Source organism: Cynocephalus volans, chromosome 3 (assembly GCF_027409185.1).
Source record: "Cynocephalus volans isolate mCynVol1 chromosome 3, mCynVol1.pri, whole genome shotgun sequence".
Taxonomy (NCBI): domain Eukaryota; kingdom Metazoa; phylum Chordata; class Mammalia; order Dermoptera; family Cynocephalidae; genus Cynocephalus; species Cynocephalus volans.
Genome location: NC_084462.1, coordinates 66191975 through 66212430, shown reverse-complemented (window position 1 = coordinate 66212430; position 20456 = coordinate 66191975). Strand labels below are relative to the sequence as shown.

The following is a 20456-nucleotide window of genomic DNA, read 5'->3' as shown; positions in this document are numbered from 1 at the left end:
CTTCCAATGGCACTCAGCAGGATTTCTGAGAGGTTCTTCCCTGGGTTCTCAGTGACATGAGGAAGGAGAGGAATCAGAAGAAGGAAAGGAAGAGAGAGAAGGCAAAGAGGTGGCTGTGATTTAGCCAAACTCTGGAAACCTGGCCCCAGATCTTTCAAGTCTCTTTTGCCCATAGACTGCCTCACCTGCTGTCTGAGCCCTGGGTTCTCCTGAGTTGGTGTCACGGGAAGTAACGTGGCCCCTAGGAGAGAATACTAGTTCTCTGCGCCACCATGGCCTAGAGGGGCGAGGACCAAATAACAACCACCCCTCTGGAGGCGGTTGGAGCTCACATTGTTCATTGGCCTTGGGGGTGACCCACTGACTTCCAAGCGTGGGTGCAGATGTGGGGTGGGAGATCCCGTGGGGCAGGGGCTCAGCTCTGGGCTCTGGGATCCACAGGAGATGAACAACTACCGGCAGGCCATGCAGAAGATGGCAGAGGACATCCTGTTGCTGCGGAAACAAGCCCGCATCCTGGAAGGGGAGAACCGCCTGCTGAGGAGCCACCTGACCCAGCAGGAGGTAGAAGAGGAACAGGGCAAAGCCAGCAAGGCCGAGAACCTGGGTGAGGGCGTACAGGCCACCAAGGGCATCTGGGTGCCCACCTGGGCCCAGGCTCAGGGTTGCAGGACAGGGTGGCAGGAGCTTTTCCCAGATGTGCATGCTGCTGGACATGGGCTAGTAGGAGCCCCCAATGCCTGCAGACACTAACATGGCCCCTGCTGGGTCTTCTCAGGGATGGGAAATGGAGAATCCAGTCCCGTCCCAAGCTCAGGGCTGAGGGCCACCTGCCCTCCCCCAACTATGCCAGTTTGAGCTGGGAGGGGCCTCCTCCCTGAGCCAGCTCCCCCCACCCACCCCAACAGTGTCCATGAAGCAGAAACTGCTGCTGAGTGAGCTGGATGTGAAGAAACTGAGGGACAGGGTGCAGCATTTGCAGAATGAGCTGATTCGAGTGAGCTGGGGCTTGGGGGCAAGGGAGCTGGGTGGGGAGTGTGGGTAGAAATGTCTGGAAGCAAAAAAAGAGGGCGGGGGGACAGGGGATCAGCCCAGTGGAGAACTCAGCAGAGGTGTCCGTGTGGACCCTCGGGGCCAAGGATGACTCCCAGGCACCCATTCTTTTCCTCCCTCCTTCCCCCCCCAACTCCCAGAAGAATGATCGAGAGAAGGAGTTGCTCCTTCTGTACCAGGCTCAGCAGCCTCAGGCTGCACTGCTGAAGCAGTACAAGGACAAGCTGCAGAAGATGAAGGCACTGGAGGAGACCGTGCGGCACCAGGAGAAGGCAGGTGCCAAAGAGGTCTGCCTGCCAGAGGCCCACCCAGACAGGAAGGCATGGAGCCCCCAGGCCAGCCCAGCCTCTGTGCTCTGCCCTCTAGGTGATTGAGAAGATGGAGCAGGTACTGAAGGACAGGCTGCGGGACAGGAGAGAGCCCCCACCCCCGCCACTGAACAGGCTACAGGGAAAGCCCAACATGGGTGGGTCTGCACCCCAAAGTGAGTAATCGTTCCCCATCTTTTGCCCCATCCCTGGAGGCCCTGCCTCCCTGGAGCCTCCCAGCTTCAAGAGAACCTGCACAGAGAGGCCCGTGCACTTAATTATATCTGCAGCTCTAGGAGACCCAGGCTTATGCTGCTCACCTACCCATTCAGTCACTGAGTGCTTCCAGAGGTTCTCTGAGCTCCCTCCTTCTGCCAGGAAGCCCCGCAGGACAGGCTAGAAAGAGACTGTACCTCCGGGAGGGAGGCCCTGAAGACTAGAGAAGAGAGGGACTTCGCCAGTAGGGCTGCCTGGGGCAGCAGTTCCCAACTTCCTAACTCTAAGGCCCTTTGAACTATTTCCACATCTTCCCATATCTTCAAAGACTCTGCCTCTGCAAAGCAAACAAATGAAAAATACTTTGATTAAATCAATGATTCATTTTCCCCATTGGCATTAACCAAAGCCACCTGGAACTGCCAATCAGAAGGGGCTCTGATGAACAGAAGAAAACCAAGGACACCATATCAGGCCAGCCCAAAGCAAGGGGTTTCCCTGAGCCTGCCTGTGCAGCCTCACCAGGGCTCCCTGCATGCCTAGCCCTGTGCTCAGCCTCAATGGCTGGAGGTGTTGGGAGAGGCTCTGAAGGCCTTTAGAAAACAATGAAAGCTGGAGGGCCTTTCAGGGACCCTGAGGTCATCCAGGAGTCTGGATGAGAAGGCACCCTAAGGAGGGAAACAGCCAGGACAAAGTCCGGAGAGTGAGAGAATGCCAGGAGCAGAGACAGGAGGGAGGAGAGGGAAAGAGCTGACATACTCCACGGACAAGTGGTGGTGAGGGCAGTGGAGATGTAGGGAGAATGTCAAGTCAGATTCTGAAGAGCCTGGAAGGACAGCCTGAGGCTGTAGTAGATGAGGACCTCATCTCACCGGCAGTAGGGAGCCATAGAAGGCTTGGGAGCAGAGGGGGCAAATGGAGCAAACTGCTGAGGCAGTTCAGGGCAGGGACACACAGGCAGGGAAGCCCATCTCACGAGCATCTGTGGCCATGTTCACAGCCTTCCCCATGCTCTCAGCTTCTGGCCTTCCCCTGGCTTCTACAGAAGAGAACCTGCCTGTTGACCTTTACTCAGTGCTGCTGGCAGAAAACTCGAGGCTGCGGGCAGAGCTGGATAAGAACCGCCACCAGTCGGCCCCCATCATTCTGCAGCAGCAGGCCCTGCCGGTAAGAGCCGCCAGCACAAGTCTGGTATGTGCCTGCCTGCCCCAGTCACCGGGTGCCCAGCAATCACCCACAGCACAATCCAAGTCAAAGGTCAAGACCAACAGCTAGGCTTCCCAGGGTCTCCAATCTTCCTAGAATCTCCTGGAATCTGAGCTCTCAGGCCTTGCTCTTTTTTCTCCTGGGGAACGCATGTATCTGAAATCTTCACCTTTACCCTCATCTAGCATCCTGGGAGAAAAAAAGCCCCTAACTGACCCTTGACCCTTGAACCTGACCTTTTTGGCACCTGCTGGCCTCCACCTACACAAGCCTCTCAGAACTTCCTTCAGAAGCATTTCCTGGGATTGGTGCAGCCTTAGAGAGCCCTTTTCCTCCACCCCAGGTGGACCCCGGGGAGTTGGGAGCAGGAGGAGACTTGGCAGAGAGGCTTCAAGAGACAGATGGCCCAGGCCACTCTAAGTGCACAGAGGCCCTGCCCGCACAGGTTGGTGTCCCAGAGCCCTGGAACGCCCAAGCCCCACTCCACTCCTGAGGCTGCTAGAGGTTCCCTGGAGTTTGGAATTATAGAAGAGGGGCTGGGCAGGGGCCCAGGAGAGCTTCTCTCTTCATCCCAGGACTCGCTGGAGGAGAGTTCTGTTTGAAGCACACCCAATGCATGGACATCCACTTAAAGTGTGAGGGACTGGAACCCTTACTTCACATTCTTCACTTTACAAAAAGACTCCCAGTTTGAGAGTATCTTCTCTGCATTAAAAGAAGCTCTCTGGCGCAAAATTGACATGCAAAAACTTGATATAGCCAAAATCTGTGGGAGAAACAGCTATGAAAAAAAGCAAAATCCGAGGCACTACTCTGAACTTCAGGAAGAGGTTCAGCCTGGGTCCAAGGCTCTGCATCAGGGACCTGAGTTTGGAACTCAGCCCTGGCTGGCTTCTCCCTCAGCACCTCACGGCTTCCTGAGCTCATATGGCCACAGCCCCCAGCTGGGGCCATACATGAGTTTCTGCTTTGCCCATAGGATCTCCTCTCCAGTACTTCAGACAAGTTTAACCTCCTGGCCAAGCTGGAACGAGCTCAGAGCCAGATCCTGTCCCTGGAAAGCCAGGTGGGTGAGGTGCAGGGGTCAATCAGGCTGGGCCAGGCCCACTGTTCTATGTGTGAACAGGGTCAAAGATCAGTTTTTGATCAGGATCAGGGCTTAGTGTGTGACCAGGATCAAGGCTTAGTATGCAACCAGGGTAGGGACTCAGTGTGTGACCAGGGTCAGGGCTGAGTGTGTGACCAGGATCAGGACTCAGTGTGTGATCGGAGTCAAAGGTCAGTGTGGACTCAAGGTCAGGGCTCAGTATGTCGTTGGAATGCAGAGAAGGCACATCTATGTCTTAGACTGTCTGACTGTTTGGCCCCCTCACATTCACCCCTGCTACTCCTGAGGTCTTGCTACCTTCTTGGGAAGGTGTCAAATCCACATTGCCCGGAACTTTGCTTTCTGCCCAGGGAGCAGACTCAGGCTCTGGTTGTCCAGCCTCTCAGGGTTGGGCCTGCTGCCCACTGATCCTCATCTGTCCTTCTCTGTGTCTGTAGTTAGAGGACTCAGCTCGACGCTGGGCACGAGAGAAGCAGGACTTGGCCACACGGATCCAGGAGAAAGAAAATGGCCTTGGGCGGCCCTCAAACTCCATCATCACAGACCAGCCTGTGAGTGACCCTTCTGGAGGAGCTCCTGTGGGTTCAGGTGATAGGACTGGAAGTCAGCCCACCCCCCCAAATCACTGGGCCCTGATAAAAACCATTGGGGGGCCAGCTCCTTGGCTGGGAGTCAGAAGTCCTGGCCTCCAGTTCCTGCTGTTTCCAAATGAAGCCCTTGCTTGGTCTCAATTTCCCCACCTGTCTGAGAGGAATATAAAACCCCTGACAAGACAAACCCTTCCCCCACGGTTGTGGTGAAACTCAAGGAGCAGGTGGCTGTGGATGAGGGGTGGTCCACACAGGCAGTTCTGCGATTTCTGGCACTGACTGTACTCTAAGACTGGCTTTGCTCATGGCCCAGGTGGCTTGTGGCCCCCACCCAACTCCACAGAACCCGAGATTCTTGCATTAGCACACTCTCCTTGGGCAGATGTGACTTCCCAAGAAAAAACAAACCTGCTCCCAGCTGCCCCCATGCTCAGCTCCAGTGCCACCTACTGCCTAAAGCAAAGACCTTGATTTCTCCTACCAGTACTTTGCTCATGGCCAGAGGCTCAGCAGCTCCTGGGAAAGGCCTGAAAAGGATGAGGGAACAGAGGGCCACCTTTGCAAACCCACCTGAGCCCTGTGGCCCTGCTGTGGTGAGACAGGTTTTGGATCCTCTGAGGCATGGCTTGTCACACAAGATGCCCTTGAATAGGTCGCCCTCGGTGTGTGGGCGTACTCACCTCGCCTTGCTTTGCAAATACAGAATGCATCGACCCACTTCAAGGACCTCAGGAGGCCCTCAGAGATGGACACCCTGCTGCCCACCTCAGACACTGAGCTCAACAAGCCCATCAACCCCCAAAAGGAGACCTCTAACTCTCAGCAGACCTGAGCACCGGAGCAGACTCCTGAGCTCCTTCCCCGTGGGCTGGGGAGACTCATCCCCACCCACTATAAATGACTTTATTAAATGTTGTAGTTCAATGAGCATTCACCTCTCTCCAGAGTGGGACAGCTGGGGGCCCAGCTTCCTCTCTCCAGCCCCCACTCTGGGCCTGGGCCCTGTGCAGCAGCCTTACAGCCCCTGCCTGTCCCAGGAGCTAGCATCTTTGGAAAGCCAAAGGCCAGAGTGGAGCCAGGAGGGTGGAGAGAAGAGGCTTCCAAAGCAGGGCCCAGGGAGACAAGCCCCTTCCAGACCTCCAGAAGAAGTGAAGCCACCAGAGGCCAGCTCTGTTGGGAGATATAAGGGAGGCTAGGACTCCCCACTTGCCCCCAAACAACTGCCATATCTGAAATCCCCTCTTTCAAATTTGGTTTATCTGTTTCTTGGGAAGGGAAAGACTTGAAACCTTCCTGTAGCAATCAAGTACACATCGGTATAAAATATCCCATTAACCAGGATTGGGCTAAGCTGGCAATGTAGACAGGGACAGGAAAGCAGATGGGACCAGGGGAAGGAGCCTCCCACTGAGAATCAGGTCTGGGTTCTAGCTGCAAGCATGCTGTGTGACCTCAGTTGACTCAAGCAATTTCTCTGGACTTAGTTTCCCGAACTATCCCATGTAGAGCTTGACCCCTTTGGCAATAAGGCCCTTTCCAGCTCTAGCATTTCAGAGTCAGGCCCAGAGAAAAGAAAAGAAACAGGAAGGAGAGAAAAAGGCAAAAGGGAAGAGGGCTGTGTGGTGGCAAAAAGCAGAAAGGTTACAAGAGCGAACCCAGAACCCATAGATCCTGCGGGAAGAAGCTGAGCTGCCTGGGCCACTGTCCCGAGCTGGACTAGCTCCCTGTGTGCCTGCAGGACTTAGACCTGGCTAGCCAAGGGCGAGGCACCTGCTCAAGTTAGGAGTTGTGGAACACACAGGAAGTAGAAGCTGAAATTGAGACCACTGTCATGCAGTCCAAATAGTGTACGAAGACTCTGCGGCCGTCTCCCTGCCTGCTGCCCAGGGCTTGGACAAGTGGGCACATCTCCCTGGTGCAGGAAGGCAAGGTCTGGGGCAAGCCCAGGGGCGGGTCGGCAGGGAGAGGAAGCATGTTGGCCCCTCCTCCACAGGGTCAGTCACCTCACAGCAGCCCCTCAGCGACATGGTGCCTCACCCACATGCCTCAGCCCTAGCTGTGCCCAAGACCCTGGCTGGGCCTTAGCAGGAAGTCCTCATGACCCCACAGAGGATTCCCACCCAGGGTTCAGCCAAGCAGAGCCCTCTGTAAGCACCACGTTCATCCTGCCAGGCAGGCCCATCCCTCCCAGAGCACGTGTTCACTCAGCAGCACTCCACCAGCTCCTCGTCCTTCTGCCTGATGCTTCAGTAGCTCCCAGCACAGTGGCAATAGCCCTCCCCTGCTCTGCTGTGGGTCATAGCAGAGATGTCTCCAAGTGCAGCTGCCTCGGGTCCCTCGAGCATGCCCCAGATCCCACTGTTAATCCAGGGTCAGGGAGCATCTCCATGGGAATGATGAACACCTTAGGGGTCCAGCAGAAGTGAGAGCACCACATTGTTCAGCCATTTATTGTCTTCATGTGGGAAGGAAGGGGGGAAAAGAAGTAGCCCAGGTGAGTGGAGGCACTTGACCACTGACAGCCAAATCCATCCGCTTGGCAGGCTGGGCAGAAAGGAGCAGGCAAGGGGACAGAGGACTGAAGACGCAGAGACCCCAGGGGCTCCACCCCACTGGCCTTCCTCCCACCTGGCTGCTGGCCTGAATGGCAGGAGGGGGGGCAGTGCCATCCCCTACAATCACGCCTGGGGTGGGCGCCTGCTCAAGGGCCAGAAGGTGAAGACAATGGGCCTGTCAGGCATCAGGATGAGGTTGAACGTGGTGCCCACATCGCTGAGATGTTGGATTTCAATTCTGAAGTTCTCCAGCATCTGAGAGAGGCACGTGGCGGGCTTAGGGAATGGAGGGGAGGGTCTGTCTCCCCTGGGCCGGGCTCAGAGTGTGATTTGAGGAGCCCCAAGGAGTTTACCATGAGTTCTTCATTTAACCCTGCACAGTGCCTGAGAATGCACCTTTAGTGCTCTGTACCCTTGATTTAGGCCTTGACCCTAACTAGTTCACAAAGCCCCACCCCATCCCACCCTCATCCCATCACCACCATGGGGGATGGATGGCCATGGGACTCCAGGGGGGATGAGTGGATTTGCTCAAAGAGGAGGCAGCAGGGAATTGCGGGAGGAGGTGAGGGCAAGTAATTGAAGGCAGACGTGCCCCGGTCCTGCACTCCCAGACTCTGGATAGAGATGGGGGGAGGAGGGTTGTTGCCTTCATTAGGATCAAGGCCAGCCCAGGGTGCCCAGATGTCCCCAAGTTTGACTCACATGGATGAGGAAGAGGGTCATCTCGAGCTCGGCTATCCTCCGGCCCACACACTGCCGTACACCCCAGCCAAAGCCCAGGTTCCGGAAGTGGGTGGTGTTCTTGTCTTTTTCCAGCCATCGGTTTGGGTCAAAAGTCTCCGGCTTGGAGAAAAAGGTGGGTTCTCGGCCCAGGGCGTAGTTGGCCACCTGTACCAGTGTCTGGGGGCAAGGTGATCAGAGGCCTGAGTGAGCCCCTCCCTCCCCGCAGCCCTGAGCACGACACCCAGCTTCCCCAGTCTCCTGCTGTCCCACCCCCACCCCTGCTCCCCAGTGTGGCTGCCCAGCTATCCAGGACAGGACATGCTGCCCATTGTGTGACCTTGGACAAGGCCCTGCCCACCAAATAGAGACAGCTGAAGACACAAGGCTGGGATGACCCAAGGGATTGTTCTGCCCTTTCCTCACCTCCAGGACCTTCAGTGAGGTCTACCTTCTAACCCTGGGCTCCAGCAACAATCCACAGGTCATTACCCACTGTGCCCGGCACCTCTGCCCTTTGTTCAAACTTGGACTGCTGCTGCTGAAGGCTCCAGCACCAGAAAAAAAAGCAAGACAGAAGCCCCCATTGCATTCCCCAGACCCCTCTGTCTGCCATTGCAGTCTGCCCCCAGCCTTCTCTGTCTGACTGGCAGGGCACCTGCAGCCCCCTGGCTGTACCTACCTTGGCAGGAATCATGTAATTTTGAAGAACTATGTCGTTTGCAAGATATCTCTGCAGAGTCACGGAGATGGGGTGCAGTCTGCGGGAGGAGAGCAATCAGAAGCTGGCCCCAAAGCCTGGACACAGGCCATGCCCCTACTCCCACACCCAGCATGGCATCTCAGCCCCAGCTAGAGGCTCCCAGGGGAATCTAGAGGCAGTGCCCAGGTTCTGTTTCCTCCTCCCCATTCCCAGCTGTCTCCTCCACACTTCTCATTTCCTGTTTCCAATCTCCTCCATCAGCCCATCTTTGTAACCCTCTCCCCAGGCACAGCCCTGGCCCTGCCCGGGGGTTGGGGGTGGGGGCAGGAGGTGGGCTTGCCTCAGCGTCTCCTTGATGCTGGCTTTGAGGAGCGGGACCAACTGCAGCATCATGGCTGTGTCTCCCTGGGCCTGGCGCCGGGCGGCAAGGACCTCTGCCCGCAGCATCTCCTGAACCCTCAGGCTGCGTGCCATCTCATATAAGTTCCACTGCAGGGTCATGGATGTCTGGCAGGGAGTGTGAGGATACAGATGACCAGGAGGGCCTGTCACTCTGGGGCACCTCGAGGCCCATGAGCCATACTGAGTTTTTATTTCCAAGAACCTCTCCTCCCCCACCCTCATCCAGGTCTCCAAGACCACTACCTGCAAAAACAAAACAATTTGAAAGGCAAATGTCTGAGAAGCCTTACTCGCCACTCAAGCAGGAATGTTTGGGGCAGCACTTGTCCCTGCCCTTTGTCTCTCGTGTCACCAGAATCTGCCTGTCTCCCCAGCCAGTGGAGCATCAGCTATACAGTCAATGCCTTCTTCCAAAGAACTCCAGAGGCTTTCAGAGGCCAAATCCTACTTCTATAATGGCTGTACTCCTGAATGACTGCCATTCCTTTTGAACTGCCTTGTTAAGCATCTTCTGCCTAATAGAAGTTCCCAAAACCTTAACATCTGCCCACAGCAACATAGCTTAAAGTAAGACTCAAAGATATTGCAACCAGACCAACCAGATCTGTTTTCCATCAGCATTGCCATTAGCATGTGGTGTATGCTGAGATTTAACCAGCTAATCTCAACATAGCCATAGGTTGTGACCATTAACCCATCAAGGGAGGTGTAAGTGACCCTCCTCAAGCTCCAGAGTCCCAGATTCCTCAATGGTGACAAAGTAAGCCCATTTGGGACCCTAGCCTGGAGCAACCCTCCCTCCTGGGGCTAGGACATGGTTTGTTGGCACATTACATCATCAAGGAATTTTTTCCCAAGAGGCCTGGACACCCTCTACCCTCCTCCTGGCAGCGGCAACAAGGAAAAAATGTCACCCAGTCCCTTCTCAGCTAAAATCATTGCCTGGCTCCCTGAAGCCTCCAGATGAAGTGCAGAGGCTCTGGCCTGACCCATGGGGCCCTCAACTCCTGCCTGCTGCTCCTCCAGCCACCCCCATCTCTCTCCCACATGCACCTGATGCTCTGGCTACACGGAGCTACACACAATTGCTGAAGCCAGAGATCTTCCACACTAGTTCCTCTTCCTGGAATTCCCTTCCCCTCCCAGGAGCAAGTGTGTATATTCTTGTTCAAGACTCCAACCAAATGTGTGCATTTGTCTGAGAACCTCCGAGGCCACCTCAGAGCAGGTACTGGAGAGACACTTGTCTAACGAGGTGATTAATGAAGTTATGAGCTGTGTGACCTCGAATAAGTTATTTAACTTCTCTGTGCCCCAGTTTCCTCATCTAAAAAAGGGGGTAATAGTAACACACCTCATCGTGTTGTTTGTGAGTAGGAAATGAACTAACACATGTAAAAAGCTCAGGACCTCGCCTGACATATTGTACCTGCTTAATTAATGTTACCTCATGATAATAGCTTCTTTGGTGCAGGTGAGCGATTCTGGGAGATCACTTCCATGTAGCTGACAATGAACTATGTTTAAAATATGCTCAAAGGCTCCATCTGCAGCCTGACACAGGGATTGAAACTTCTGCATCAGAGTATAATACAGATATAAGACCTAGGAAAGAAACGCATTAACCCAGGGGGCTTTGACACATACTTTTCCCTAGTCCTGAAATGCTAGTCCTTCTCTCTTCTCCTGACAATGGCCTTCAAGACACAAGTTGAATTTTAGCTCCTCTGCGGAGCATCCTCCCTGTCCTGCATGGCCACTTGGTCACCCTTCTCCTCTCAGCTTTGTCAGTAGCAGGTGCATGCCTCTGTCGTTGCAGCCCTATAACACGAGGTGGTAATCATCAGCCACATCACTGCCTCCCCATCAGGGGCCAAATTGTGTCCCTTAAAATTCACATGTTGAAGTCCTAACCCCCAGTCCCTCAGAATGTGACTATATTTAAAGATATGAGCATTAAAGATATTATTAAGGTCAAATAAGGTCATGGGGTAGGCCCTAATCCAATTATGACTAATGTCCTTATAAGAAGAGATTAGGACGTAGACACACACAGATGTGAAGACACAGGGAGAAGACAGCCACATATGGTTGGTCCTCCGTAGCCGTGGGTGCCGCATCTGTGGATTCAATCAGCCTCAGATGGAAAATGTAGGTAGGCCTATGATGGTTGCATCAGTACTGAACATGCACAGACTTTTTTTTCTTCTTGCAATTATTCCCTAAACAACACAGTTTAATAACTATTTACATAGCATTTACAGTGTATTGAGTATGAGTATTATAAGTAATCTAGAGATAATTTCAAGTACATAGGAGGATGTGTGTAGGTGATATGCAAATATTACACCATTTAATATAAGGAACTTGAGCATCTGTGGTTTTGGGTATCTGTGGGAAGGTCCTGAAACCAATCCCCCACAGTTACCAAGGGACCACTGTACAAGGCAGGAGAGAGATCTTCGAATGAACCAACCCTCCCGACACCTTGATCTTGGACTTTCAGCCTCCAGAACAATGAGAAAATAAATTTTTGTTGTTTAAGCCACCAAGTCCTCAGTACTTTGTTAAGGCAGCTCTAGCAAACTAACTTGCTCTTCCCCTCTGAGCCATTTGAGAACATTTGAGATCTACCATATTCTCCTTTCTAGTCCCAGTGCCTGGGTCATAACTAATAATAAACACTAAATAATTAAGCCTCACTATCACATTAGCATGGGAAAACTTAAGAAACTAGAAAAAGGGATGGCACCCAGGACAGATTTTAACATTCAAGAAGAGAAGTTTCTGGGATCTGTGCTGCCTGTGGCAAGACCTTGAGGGAGATACCACAGGAGGCATTTCTAGGCGTTGGGGGCACCATGGGGTACTGAGGTCCAGAAGGGGAAGAGGAGAGTCACAAAATGACCCTGCAGGGCACAGCCTGGGGCAAGCTCCACTGCCCTCCCAATTCTTCTGAGGTCCTGCCTGCTTCCTCGGATCTGAGTGAGCCATTTCCTCCACTCGGAGCTAGGGACCCACGACTGGGGGGACACAGTCCTCCATCAACCAGGCTTCCACAGAGCAAGCCTCCAGAGGAATCTCTCTCCTACAAAGACTCCTCATAGAGCCTGGGCCTCATCGCCTATGGCCAGTCACTCCCTTCTTACAGGCAGAGAAAAGACAGTAGCTCAGCCTCCAATCATGCCCCATGAGTGACCTGGCTCTCACCTCTCCCTTCTAGGAGATTAGTGTTTAGGAAATGGAGACAGGAGAGGGAGATGTATCCCACATGGATAGGACCCCTTGGAAGAGCAGGGTTTTACACAACGAGGCAGCCTGGTGGTGAAGGGGCCACCTTACCGTGTCCACACCTCCTGCCAACATCTCAGTAATGTTGGCCTTGATGTCCTCAAAGGGCAGCTTGTTACTTCCCAGGAGGCTGTAAAGGATGCCAGGGTAGTTGTTGCTAAAGTGCCTTTTCTGTCTCAAGTCCCAGTAGAAGTTCTGGGTGTATTTGTCAGCTGTGGGCAGGAGAAAGAAGAAAGAAAGAGGCTTCTAGGCAGTGGGAAGGAAGGAGACAATCTTTGGTGAGAGGTGGTATCAGGGGCTTGACAATTCTGGAGCCTTGTGCTTTTCAGGCTGCTGTTTCACTAAGCACTTACTCTAAGCTTTCATATCTGTTTTTCTTTTTAATTTAATTCTTGACCATAACTCTGTGGGGTATGTGATATCACTCCCATTTTACAGATAAGAAAACAGAGGCTCAGAGAGCAGTCACTTGCTAAGGTCATGTGGGTATAAGGGGCAGAGGTGGGATCTGACTCTGTCATCCCCAGTCAGCCTTCTCCAATCTCTCCCGCCCAAGCCCTAATCTCCTGTCACCCAGTACAGCTGTGGCTCAGACACTGACCCTTAACCCTCTAGGGATCATGAGGTGCTTTGAAAAACATCATGGACATTTTTGCTCCTTTCTCCAGAAAAATCTAATCCTCCCCAACAGCACGCCTTCTGTCTACCATTCCCAGGGGTTCCAGGTCCTTCCTGACACTCATCCCTGCCCACCAGAGGTGGATATCCTACCTGGCAAACCAGAGCCCATTGACATAGCTTGGCACAAGACGCAGGCGGAGGCTTGGGGCTTCCAGCTGGCTCCCTGTCACCCAGCCTGGGCTCCCCTCCCCCTAAGGAAGACAGGGCTCTCCCAGCCCCATGCCTGGCTGCCCGGGGTACAGCCAGAGGAGCCCTCACCTTTACTGAAAATTATGTCCCATGCGGCTGCATGGTCCCTCCAGGTCTTGGTCCTGAACAGACGAAACAGGTCTGGGGGGAGGCTGAGCATTGGGACACTGGTGTGGAACATCTGGTATACAGCATCAATGAACTTCTGGGCCTCTGGATCCACTATCTCCTCCAGCATCCCCAGGCGCTCCCCAAATATGACATTGGTGATGGCTGCAGGCGGAGGCGAAGGCTGAGGAGCCCCTTTCTACGCGGCCATCTGAGCCTCTGCTCCCAGGAGCTCCTCCTCCCGCCCACCCCCACCCACAACATGCAGGGTCCTTTGCATCTGCCTCAGCTTCCTTCAGGAAAGAAACTGAGGCCTGAGTCCCAAAGGACTAAGAATGCAGGGCTGAGGAAAGCTGCCCCTTCTGGCAAGCACGCAGGTCCTTCAGAGGGCATATGGAAGCCCCTGGAAAAGGATCCCTTGATGGGAAGCTGGGTCTCCAGCAGAGCCAGAAGAGGGCCCAGGCTGGGATGAAACTGCTCCACACATCCTTCCACCAGGAGAGATTTCCCATCTGTCACTGACTGAGTTGGCAAAATACTTCCTGAAACAGGTCAGATGGCAGACAGGGGGACATAAATCCCTGGGTAATCGGCCATCCAAGACCCAGTCTGGCTGGGCCTAAGAAGTTACAACAACCTTGAGTTTTTCCCACTTTTCAGGTGAGAAAGATGAATGCTGATTTCATACCAAGCTCCAGGCACCCAGATCTCCTGCAGTGACCACACAGTCTCCATCAAGCCACAGGGCCTTTGCACATGCTGTTCCCGCAGCCTATACTGCCTAACTCCTCACACCATCCAGCTAACTCCTACATACCCTTCAATGCCTAACTCAGACAAACTACCCAGCTCTCCTCCTACCAGACATTGAAGGTCTATGTCACAGGAGAGGAAGACTTTCAGAATGAAAGTCAAGGGTCAAGCCAAGATCTGGCTTTTGGAGGATGGTAACATTGAGGACCTATGCTTTGGGGACCCTTGCCCCCACAGCATGAATGCCAAATGAGGGAGAATGTGTGGCTCCCTCTGGGTAGCTGGTGGCGGAGCGTGTGTTCAGTAGCTTACCCCCAAAGTCAGTCTCACCACTTCTGCTGGGTCTGTGCCATGTCTCAAGGTGAGAAGGTGAATACTGGGTTCTCCCACCCCCCAGGCCCACTGCAAGCCAGCTGCAAGCCCCTTACACTCAAATGCAAAGCGGAACAGGTCCTCACTGATGTCCCCTGAGAACTTTCCAGAGCCCTGCTGCTCAATGCGCCTGTGTATGACGCTGACGAAGTCCTGAGACACTGAGTCCAGCAGGGGTATGAAGTTCTTGATGGTCTCTGGAGCCATCACCTCCTGGTTCAGGACCACCCGGTCTTTCTTCCAGGCTCCCGACTTCCTGAGAAAACATGGGCACTCATGGTCCACAGTCACAGACCCCAGGCCTGGCAAACAGTGGGGGCTGAGTAGGCTGTCCCTCAGAGCAGCAGTCCCATCGGGGACCCTCCCTCACCTCTCCCAACACTCCCTGCCTTTCACCCCTCCCTGCTCTGCCTGGCCTGGCAAGGAGAAAGGAAGAAAAAGGGTGAAGGAGAGCAAAATTCTCTCTGCCACCGCCGCTGCCGTGAGCCAGGAACACGTCCCTGGAACCCTGCGAGCACCTTCCAAGCGCTCCAGGAAGCCTCGCCCTGGGCCGCGAGTGTGGCCTCCCCTTCCTCCTGGCCAGCACCCGCCTTTGCCATCCAAGGGTCCCTCTGCATCACCTTTCCTGATTCTCACACAGACAAAATAGCCCCACCTCTCCTCCTCAGCACCCCAGGGTGCCCCACTATTCACTTCGGTGGGGGGATTTCAGGTGCCCAGAAATGGTTTAATCACAAACCTCAGCTCATGGCACACTCTTCAAAATTGATCCTTGCAAAGTCCTCTTTTTAATTTGGGGTTTTTTGTTGTTTGTTTGTAAGAATGTTATTACACACTCATCACCAGTCATGAAAACTAGCCACTTGACCGTAACGTACATCTGCCCACTGACCCTCCCGCGTCCTCTTCCCCATCTAAGGGGACCACCCACCTGACTGCCTTTCTCTCTTTTGTGTATAGTTTTATCTCATCTGCATTGATTTCTAAAAGGTACTTTTAAAAAATATATACTTGGTTTCAACTTCTTAAAAAAGGTGTCATGCTTTGGCAGATTTGCTTTTTTCACTCAATTCCATATTTCTAGGTATCATCTGTGTTGTCGTGGGACACCGAGTCCACTCGTTTTGACCAGCGTGGACCTCCGTTCCCTCGTTCCCACTCCTGTTGGGCATTTCGGTGGTTTCTTGGTTTTTGCTGTTACGACAGCACTATTGCAAACATTCTAGTACGTGTCCCCTGAGGGGGGATATTCTCTGGAGTATGTCCCTGGAATCAGAACTGCTGTGTCACAGGTATATGAATAGTCAACGTCAGGGTATAATGTCCAACCATTTTCCAAAGTAGTGGCCCCAATTTACCTTCCCATCAGCAACAGATGAGAGTCCCAGTTGCTCCCTAGCCTCACCAACACTTGATATGGTCACATTTTAAATTTTTGATGAGCAATTTGGTAGAAAACAGTATCCACTACACTTACACATGCTGATTTGTCCCCACTTCCCACTGCCCCTTTAGACTGTGTGGGACTCACGGTGGTGGGCCCCTGCCCTGCTTGTCACTTTGTCCCCAGCACCTGGCACACTGTGTGTGCTCGGTAAGGTGGGACTTAATGAGTGAACCGATAAATGAGAACTCTGCAAGGTCTCTAATTACTCATTAAGATCTCCAGCCTGACCATGTCCCTGAAGATTGGCAGACAGTTCATCCTCACCGTCATCACCATCATTTGTTCTATGGAGACAGGAAGATGACAGGGATTTATTTGCCTGGAGGCACTGCTAGGAAGGATGGGGCGAGCCTGGCCCCAAGCCCTCCCCCTAGCCACTGCCCTCCACAGCTCCGCATAATCTCCTGCCAGTCCACAGGAGATGGCCCAGGACTCACTTGAACAGGACTCCGATGGGTCTCTTGTAATGCTGGTGATAGGCAACCCAAGGGGGGACGAGATATCGTTCCGGGCTGGGACCCTCAGACTTAAAGAGAAGGGCCACGTCTTCAGGGTCGATGATATAAACCGATTCCACGTTGCCAAGTTTCTCCCTGGAAGGGTGGGGGAGAGGAGCTGAAATGAGGATCCGAGGAGAGCCGTGGAGATCCTGGGCAATCCGGACACAGGCTCAGCACAACTGTCTCATGGTTCCACGACTTACTGGCCATGTGACCTGAGGCAAGGCCCCTAACCCCTCTGAGTCCCTATTTCCTCTTCGATAAAAGGGAGATAAATATAGTACCTGTCTCACAGTGTTGCTGAAGGACAAAATGATATGAATTGTATAGATGTGACTTTTGTTAAGCATCTTATAAGTGACAGCTTTATGATCACCATGGCTGCTGTCCCACAGCTCATTCCCAGAACCAGTCCCACCCCAACTCCAGAGCCTTCCACGGACCATAAAAGTCCTCCGTCCATGCTCGTTCCTCCTATGTCCACACCCTCAGTACCCTCAACCTCTCACCAGCCCACAGAGCTCAGACCAGGGCACACATCCATGTCACCACTGGAGTGATTCACTGTAGCTTACTTGGCAGGCCATATACCAGGCCAGCCAATTCCTTCTAGGCTCTAGGATTGAAATTCTGGGAGTGGTTACCCTGGCCCCAAGAATCAGTGCCCAAGAAAGCACTTCTTATCAGGCCCCAGGTATAGATATGCCTCACAAAGCACTTTGTCACTTATGACTGGTGTCCTTATAAAAAGGGGAAATTAGGACACAGACACACAGAGAGGGAAGACCATGTGAAGACACAGGGAGCAGACAGCCATCTACAAGCCATGGAGAGAGGCCTCAGAAGAAACCAACCCTGATCTTGGACTTCTAGCTTCCAGAAGTGTAAGAAAATAAATTTCTGTTGTTTAAGAAAAAAAAACCACAACTGTTAAAAAACAGCAAAAATTCCACTTCTCACATGCATCTGCCTTTTGCATAAGAAAGTTAATTCAAGATATATCTCAAGGCAAAATTGCATAAAAAGTATACAGGTACAAGCCAAGAGTGTGTGCGCGCTCTCTCTCTCTCTCTCTCTCTCTCTCTCTCTCTCTCTCTCTCTCCTCACCCCCAGAGAGTGCTGCTTTAGCCACCGAGCCATAAAGCCTGGGCTACCCTCCCAAGTCTCAGGCCTTTGCTTGTCTATGGCCTCCCTAAAATCCCTTCAGTGTTTTTCCAGCTACCACCTTTTAACTAGCTCCATATCCCCACCCCAGCCCAGCCAAGTCCTTGAACTGCTATTATTACGATCAACTCCACTTCTGGGAACCTAGCCCAAGGCAATGCCCTGACACCAGGCAATGCCTGATGGATGAAGAGGAGAGTGAATTCAATGTTCACTTTAAAGAACTGGCTCGAAAATATGGTTTATCCACACTATGGACTACTAGGCTGCCTTTTAAAGTTATATTAGAGAAAAGAAATCTTGCATACATTGTTGTGGGACAACACCAAACAGTATATATCATATATTCGCATTCTCAATGGTACATAAATATTATTGAATTGAGATTGGATCTGATTTCAGTTTTCTTCCATGCTTTTCTGTATTTTCTCAGCTTTTCTATTAAGAATGAAAACAGCCTTTGTATTATGGAGAAAACCCCATAAAAGTAGTATTTTAAATTCCTCATGTTTATTTAGAAGTTTATCATTCCCAGGGATGATACACAGAACTGGAAGTCAGAAAATTCTGGTTCCAGCCCTGACTTTGCCCTAAAGAGCTGTGTGACCTTGGCAAGACCCTTCTCCTCCCTGGGCCTCAGTTTACTCATCTCTAAAATGGGAAAAATAACACCAACTTCAAGGACATGTGCAAGGCTCAGATGAAAGTGACTCTGAAAACAGAAAGAGCTTAATAAGGAGTTCCTATGGTGGGAGAGAGGCGGATTGGAAACGGTAAAGGAGGAGGAGGAGAGGAATCAGGGATAGAGATCACCCTGCAGCGAGGCTGGGACAGAGGCAAGGACAGGCCTGGGAGAGAGAGGAGGAAGGGGAGACACAGGCAGGAACAACCTTCTCCCAAGCCCAGCACTCAGCCTGGGTGCCCTCCCTGCCTCCAGTCAGTTGCAAAAGACACAGGCAGTTTGGGCTTCAAAAGGTTATGGGAGATGGAGGGAGCGAGCAGCCTCCATCTCCCACAACACAAATAAGCCTGCACTCTCGCCCCACCCCACCCATCAAGCCAGCCAGCAGGTCATATCTGCACCCTTGTCCCAGCATGGCTGTCCACTTAGAATTCTTTGAGTCAGAAAGACCCTTCCACATGAAGTAAAATGCACTGTCCCTCCTGGTCTCCTCTCCCAGCCCCCAGCCACCACCCCCACCACCTCCCATCCATCTCAGAAAAGAATCCAGATGTGGCTTGAAGGCTACCCACCTCAGAACCTGCTAAGCCAAGAACAAGCCACAGGCCCTGGGGACTCAGAGTCCAAAAGACAAAAGGCCCTTCTTCCTAGCAGGAAGCAAGGCAGATGCTTGGGAAAGGGCGAGGCTGCTCCGAGCTCCACACAGCCAAGCATGAGGCTAGCAACCCCAGCAGGACAGGGATCTAGCTGGGGACCAAGGCAGGAATCCTAACTTCCCTGAGCCTCAGTCTCCTCCTCTGACCGTGGGGATAACAAACTTACTTTACAGATGTCTTGAAGATGACAAAGGTAGGGAGGCAGTTCATGGGGCTTGTTCTCTTACCACCCCCTCCTACCATGAAGTTTCAAAGGGCATGGGACCCGGGGAAGGTTGAGGCCTCAGGGCTGGGCACGGGGAAGCCTTGCCCTTTTCCCAGCACCATCCCCAGGCCTGGAAGAAATAAAATAAGAAGGTGGACAGGAGTCTGGGCTGGAGAATGGACCATCTCGGGAGAGGGCAGCACAGAAGGGCTGTCTGGGCCCCTCCACCTCCCTCTCCCGCCAGCCCCCACCCTCCGCCAGGCTTACCTGTAAATGGGGCCATACTTCTGGAAATTCTGGATGTGGTGATAGTGGACTTTGTGTGTGCCCTTCTTCCTCCAGAAATGGTACAGGTTTAGCCAGCCATTGTCACTAGGGGAAGGGATCTCACTGAAGGGGCGAGGGCTGTAAGTGGAGATGCCGGCTCCATCACCAGTGGGCACCTTGGGATGTCCCGGGCTCTCCCGGGGATTGCTCAGGAGGGGCTGGCAGCCTTTGACCAGGACTGAGCGCAAAGGAAGGCCCCTGGCCATCATGCTGTCCCCACAACTGCCACTGTGCCTCCTCCACTGCTACAGGGCCTGCTGGGGTGACTCTGGCCCTGGGCCCCCAGGGCCAAGCTTATAACCACCAGCTCAAGGCTAAGTGAGAAGCTGATGAAGCATTCAGCCTCCCTCCTCCTCCTGATGGCTTGTGCCCCACACAGCGCCTCCCAGACTCAGAGTACAGAGGCTCATTCTATTCAGGGATTTCTGCAGCCAGAGAGGCTCCCCAAAGCACAGGAGGACCCTACTGTCTCAGCACCAGCACTAGCTGGCCCCTGGGATGCCTGTCTGCACCTCTGCTGTGCTGGGGCCTCCTGCTGGCCCCTGCAGTGGGGTCCTGGGGTAGACCCCAGGCAAACATCATTGGGATGCACAGAAAGCCTGGCACGGGGGGTCATGAGGGCCCCAGAGGAGGATGAGCCATGTTGCTAGCTTTGGGGCAGCATCCATCTGTGTATATATATGTGATTATAAACTTTTTGTATAGTTCTCTGATTTTTAAAGTTCTACATTTTCCTGATTGCAAGGGGGGAAAAAATGGTGTAATTGGTGAGTGTTGCTGTTACTATTTTTTTAATTACAGCCATATTTGTTCATTGTAGAACACTAAGGAAGAAAACTACCATAAAAAGTAAAATCTTCTGTCTTTCATGCTGAATGAAAAAGCCTGTCACAAAAGAATTCATATTGTTTTATTCCATTTGGACGAAGTTCAAGAACTGGCAAAATTAATTCATAGTGTTAGAAGTGGTTTTCTTGTGAGGTAATGATGGGGAGAGGGCATGAGAGAACTTTCTGGGGTGCTGGAAATGTTCTCTGTCTTGAGTGCTTATATATGTAAAGATTCGCTGAGCTGTGTGGCTTTTTCATTTTATTGAATATAAATCACCTCGATAAACGTAGACAAAAAATCTGCATCTTTTTCTAGCAGATTCTCTTTCTCATAAAAAACAACGAGCCTTTACTAAGAGGATACTGACTACCACTAAATAGAAGCTA

General features: G+C 52.6%; 2 protein-coding genes across 2 annotated transcripts in view; one reads left to right on the top strand and one right to left on the bottom strand.

Moving 5' to 3' along the window:
- Positions 1–5313, top strand: part of CCDC33 (coiled-coil domain containing 33) — a 107839-nt gene extending 102526 nt beyond the window's left edge. The window contains exons 13-20 of the mRNA XM_063091761.1: positions 442–607; positions 909–997; positions 1194–1325; positions 1420–1519; positions 2578–2744; positions 3763–3849; positions 4329–4442; positions 5185–5313. Coding sequence (XP_062947831.1) covers positions 442–607; positions 909–997; positions 1194–1325; positions 1420–1519; positions 2578–2744; positions 3763–3849; positions 4329–4442; positions 5185–5313 — 984 coding nt within the window. The remainder of the gene's footprint in view (positions 1–441; positions 608–908; positions 998–1193; positions 1326–1419; positions 1520–2577; positions 2745–3762; positions 3850–4328; positions 4443–5184) is intronic.
- A 1846-nt stretch (positions 5314–7159) lies between these two features.
- LOC134373825 (cholesterol side-chain cleavage enzyme, mitochondrial) lies at positions 7160–19448 on the bottom strand. The gene is made up of 9 exons (XM_063091854.1): positions 19180–19448; positions 16143–16298; positions 14315–14514; positions 13095–13298; positions 12207–12367; positions 8803–8969; positions 8442–8520; positions 7742–7939; positions 7160–7291 (listed from the first exon to the last, which is right to left on the bottom strand). Exons 1-9 carry the CDS (start codon positions 19446–19448, stop codon positions 7160–7162), a joined length of 1566 nt encoding a protein of 521 aa, XP_062947924.1.
- Between the last annotated feature and the right edge of the window lie 1008 nt (positions 19449–20456).

Bases quoted from the DNA above. Each gene is read 5' to 3' on its own strand.
- LOC134373825 (XM_063091854.1), bottom strand. From the start codon at position 19,448: ATGATGGCCAGGGGCCTTCCTTTGCGCTCAGTCCTGGTCAAAGGCTGC. The intron at 16,299-19,179 runs GTAAGCCTGGCG...CCACCCTTCCAG, and splicing joins AAGTATGGCCCCATTTACAG to GGAGAAACTTGGCAACGTGG. The intron at 14,515-16,142 runs GTGAGTCCTGGG...ATGTTTTCTCAG, and splicing joins CCCATCGGAGTCCTGTTCAA to GAAGTCGGGAGCCTGGAAGA.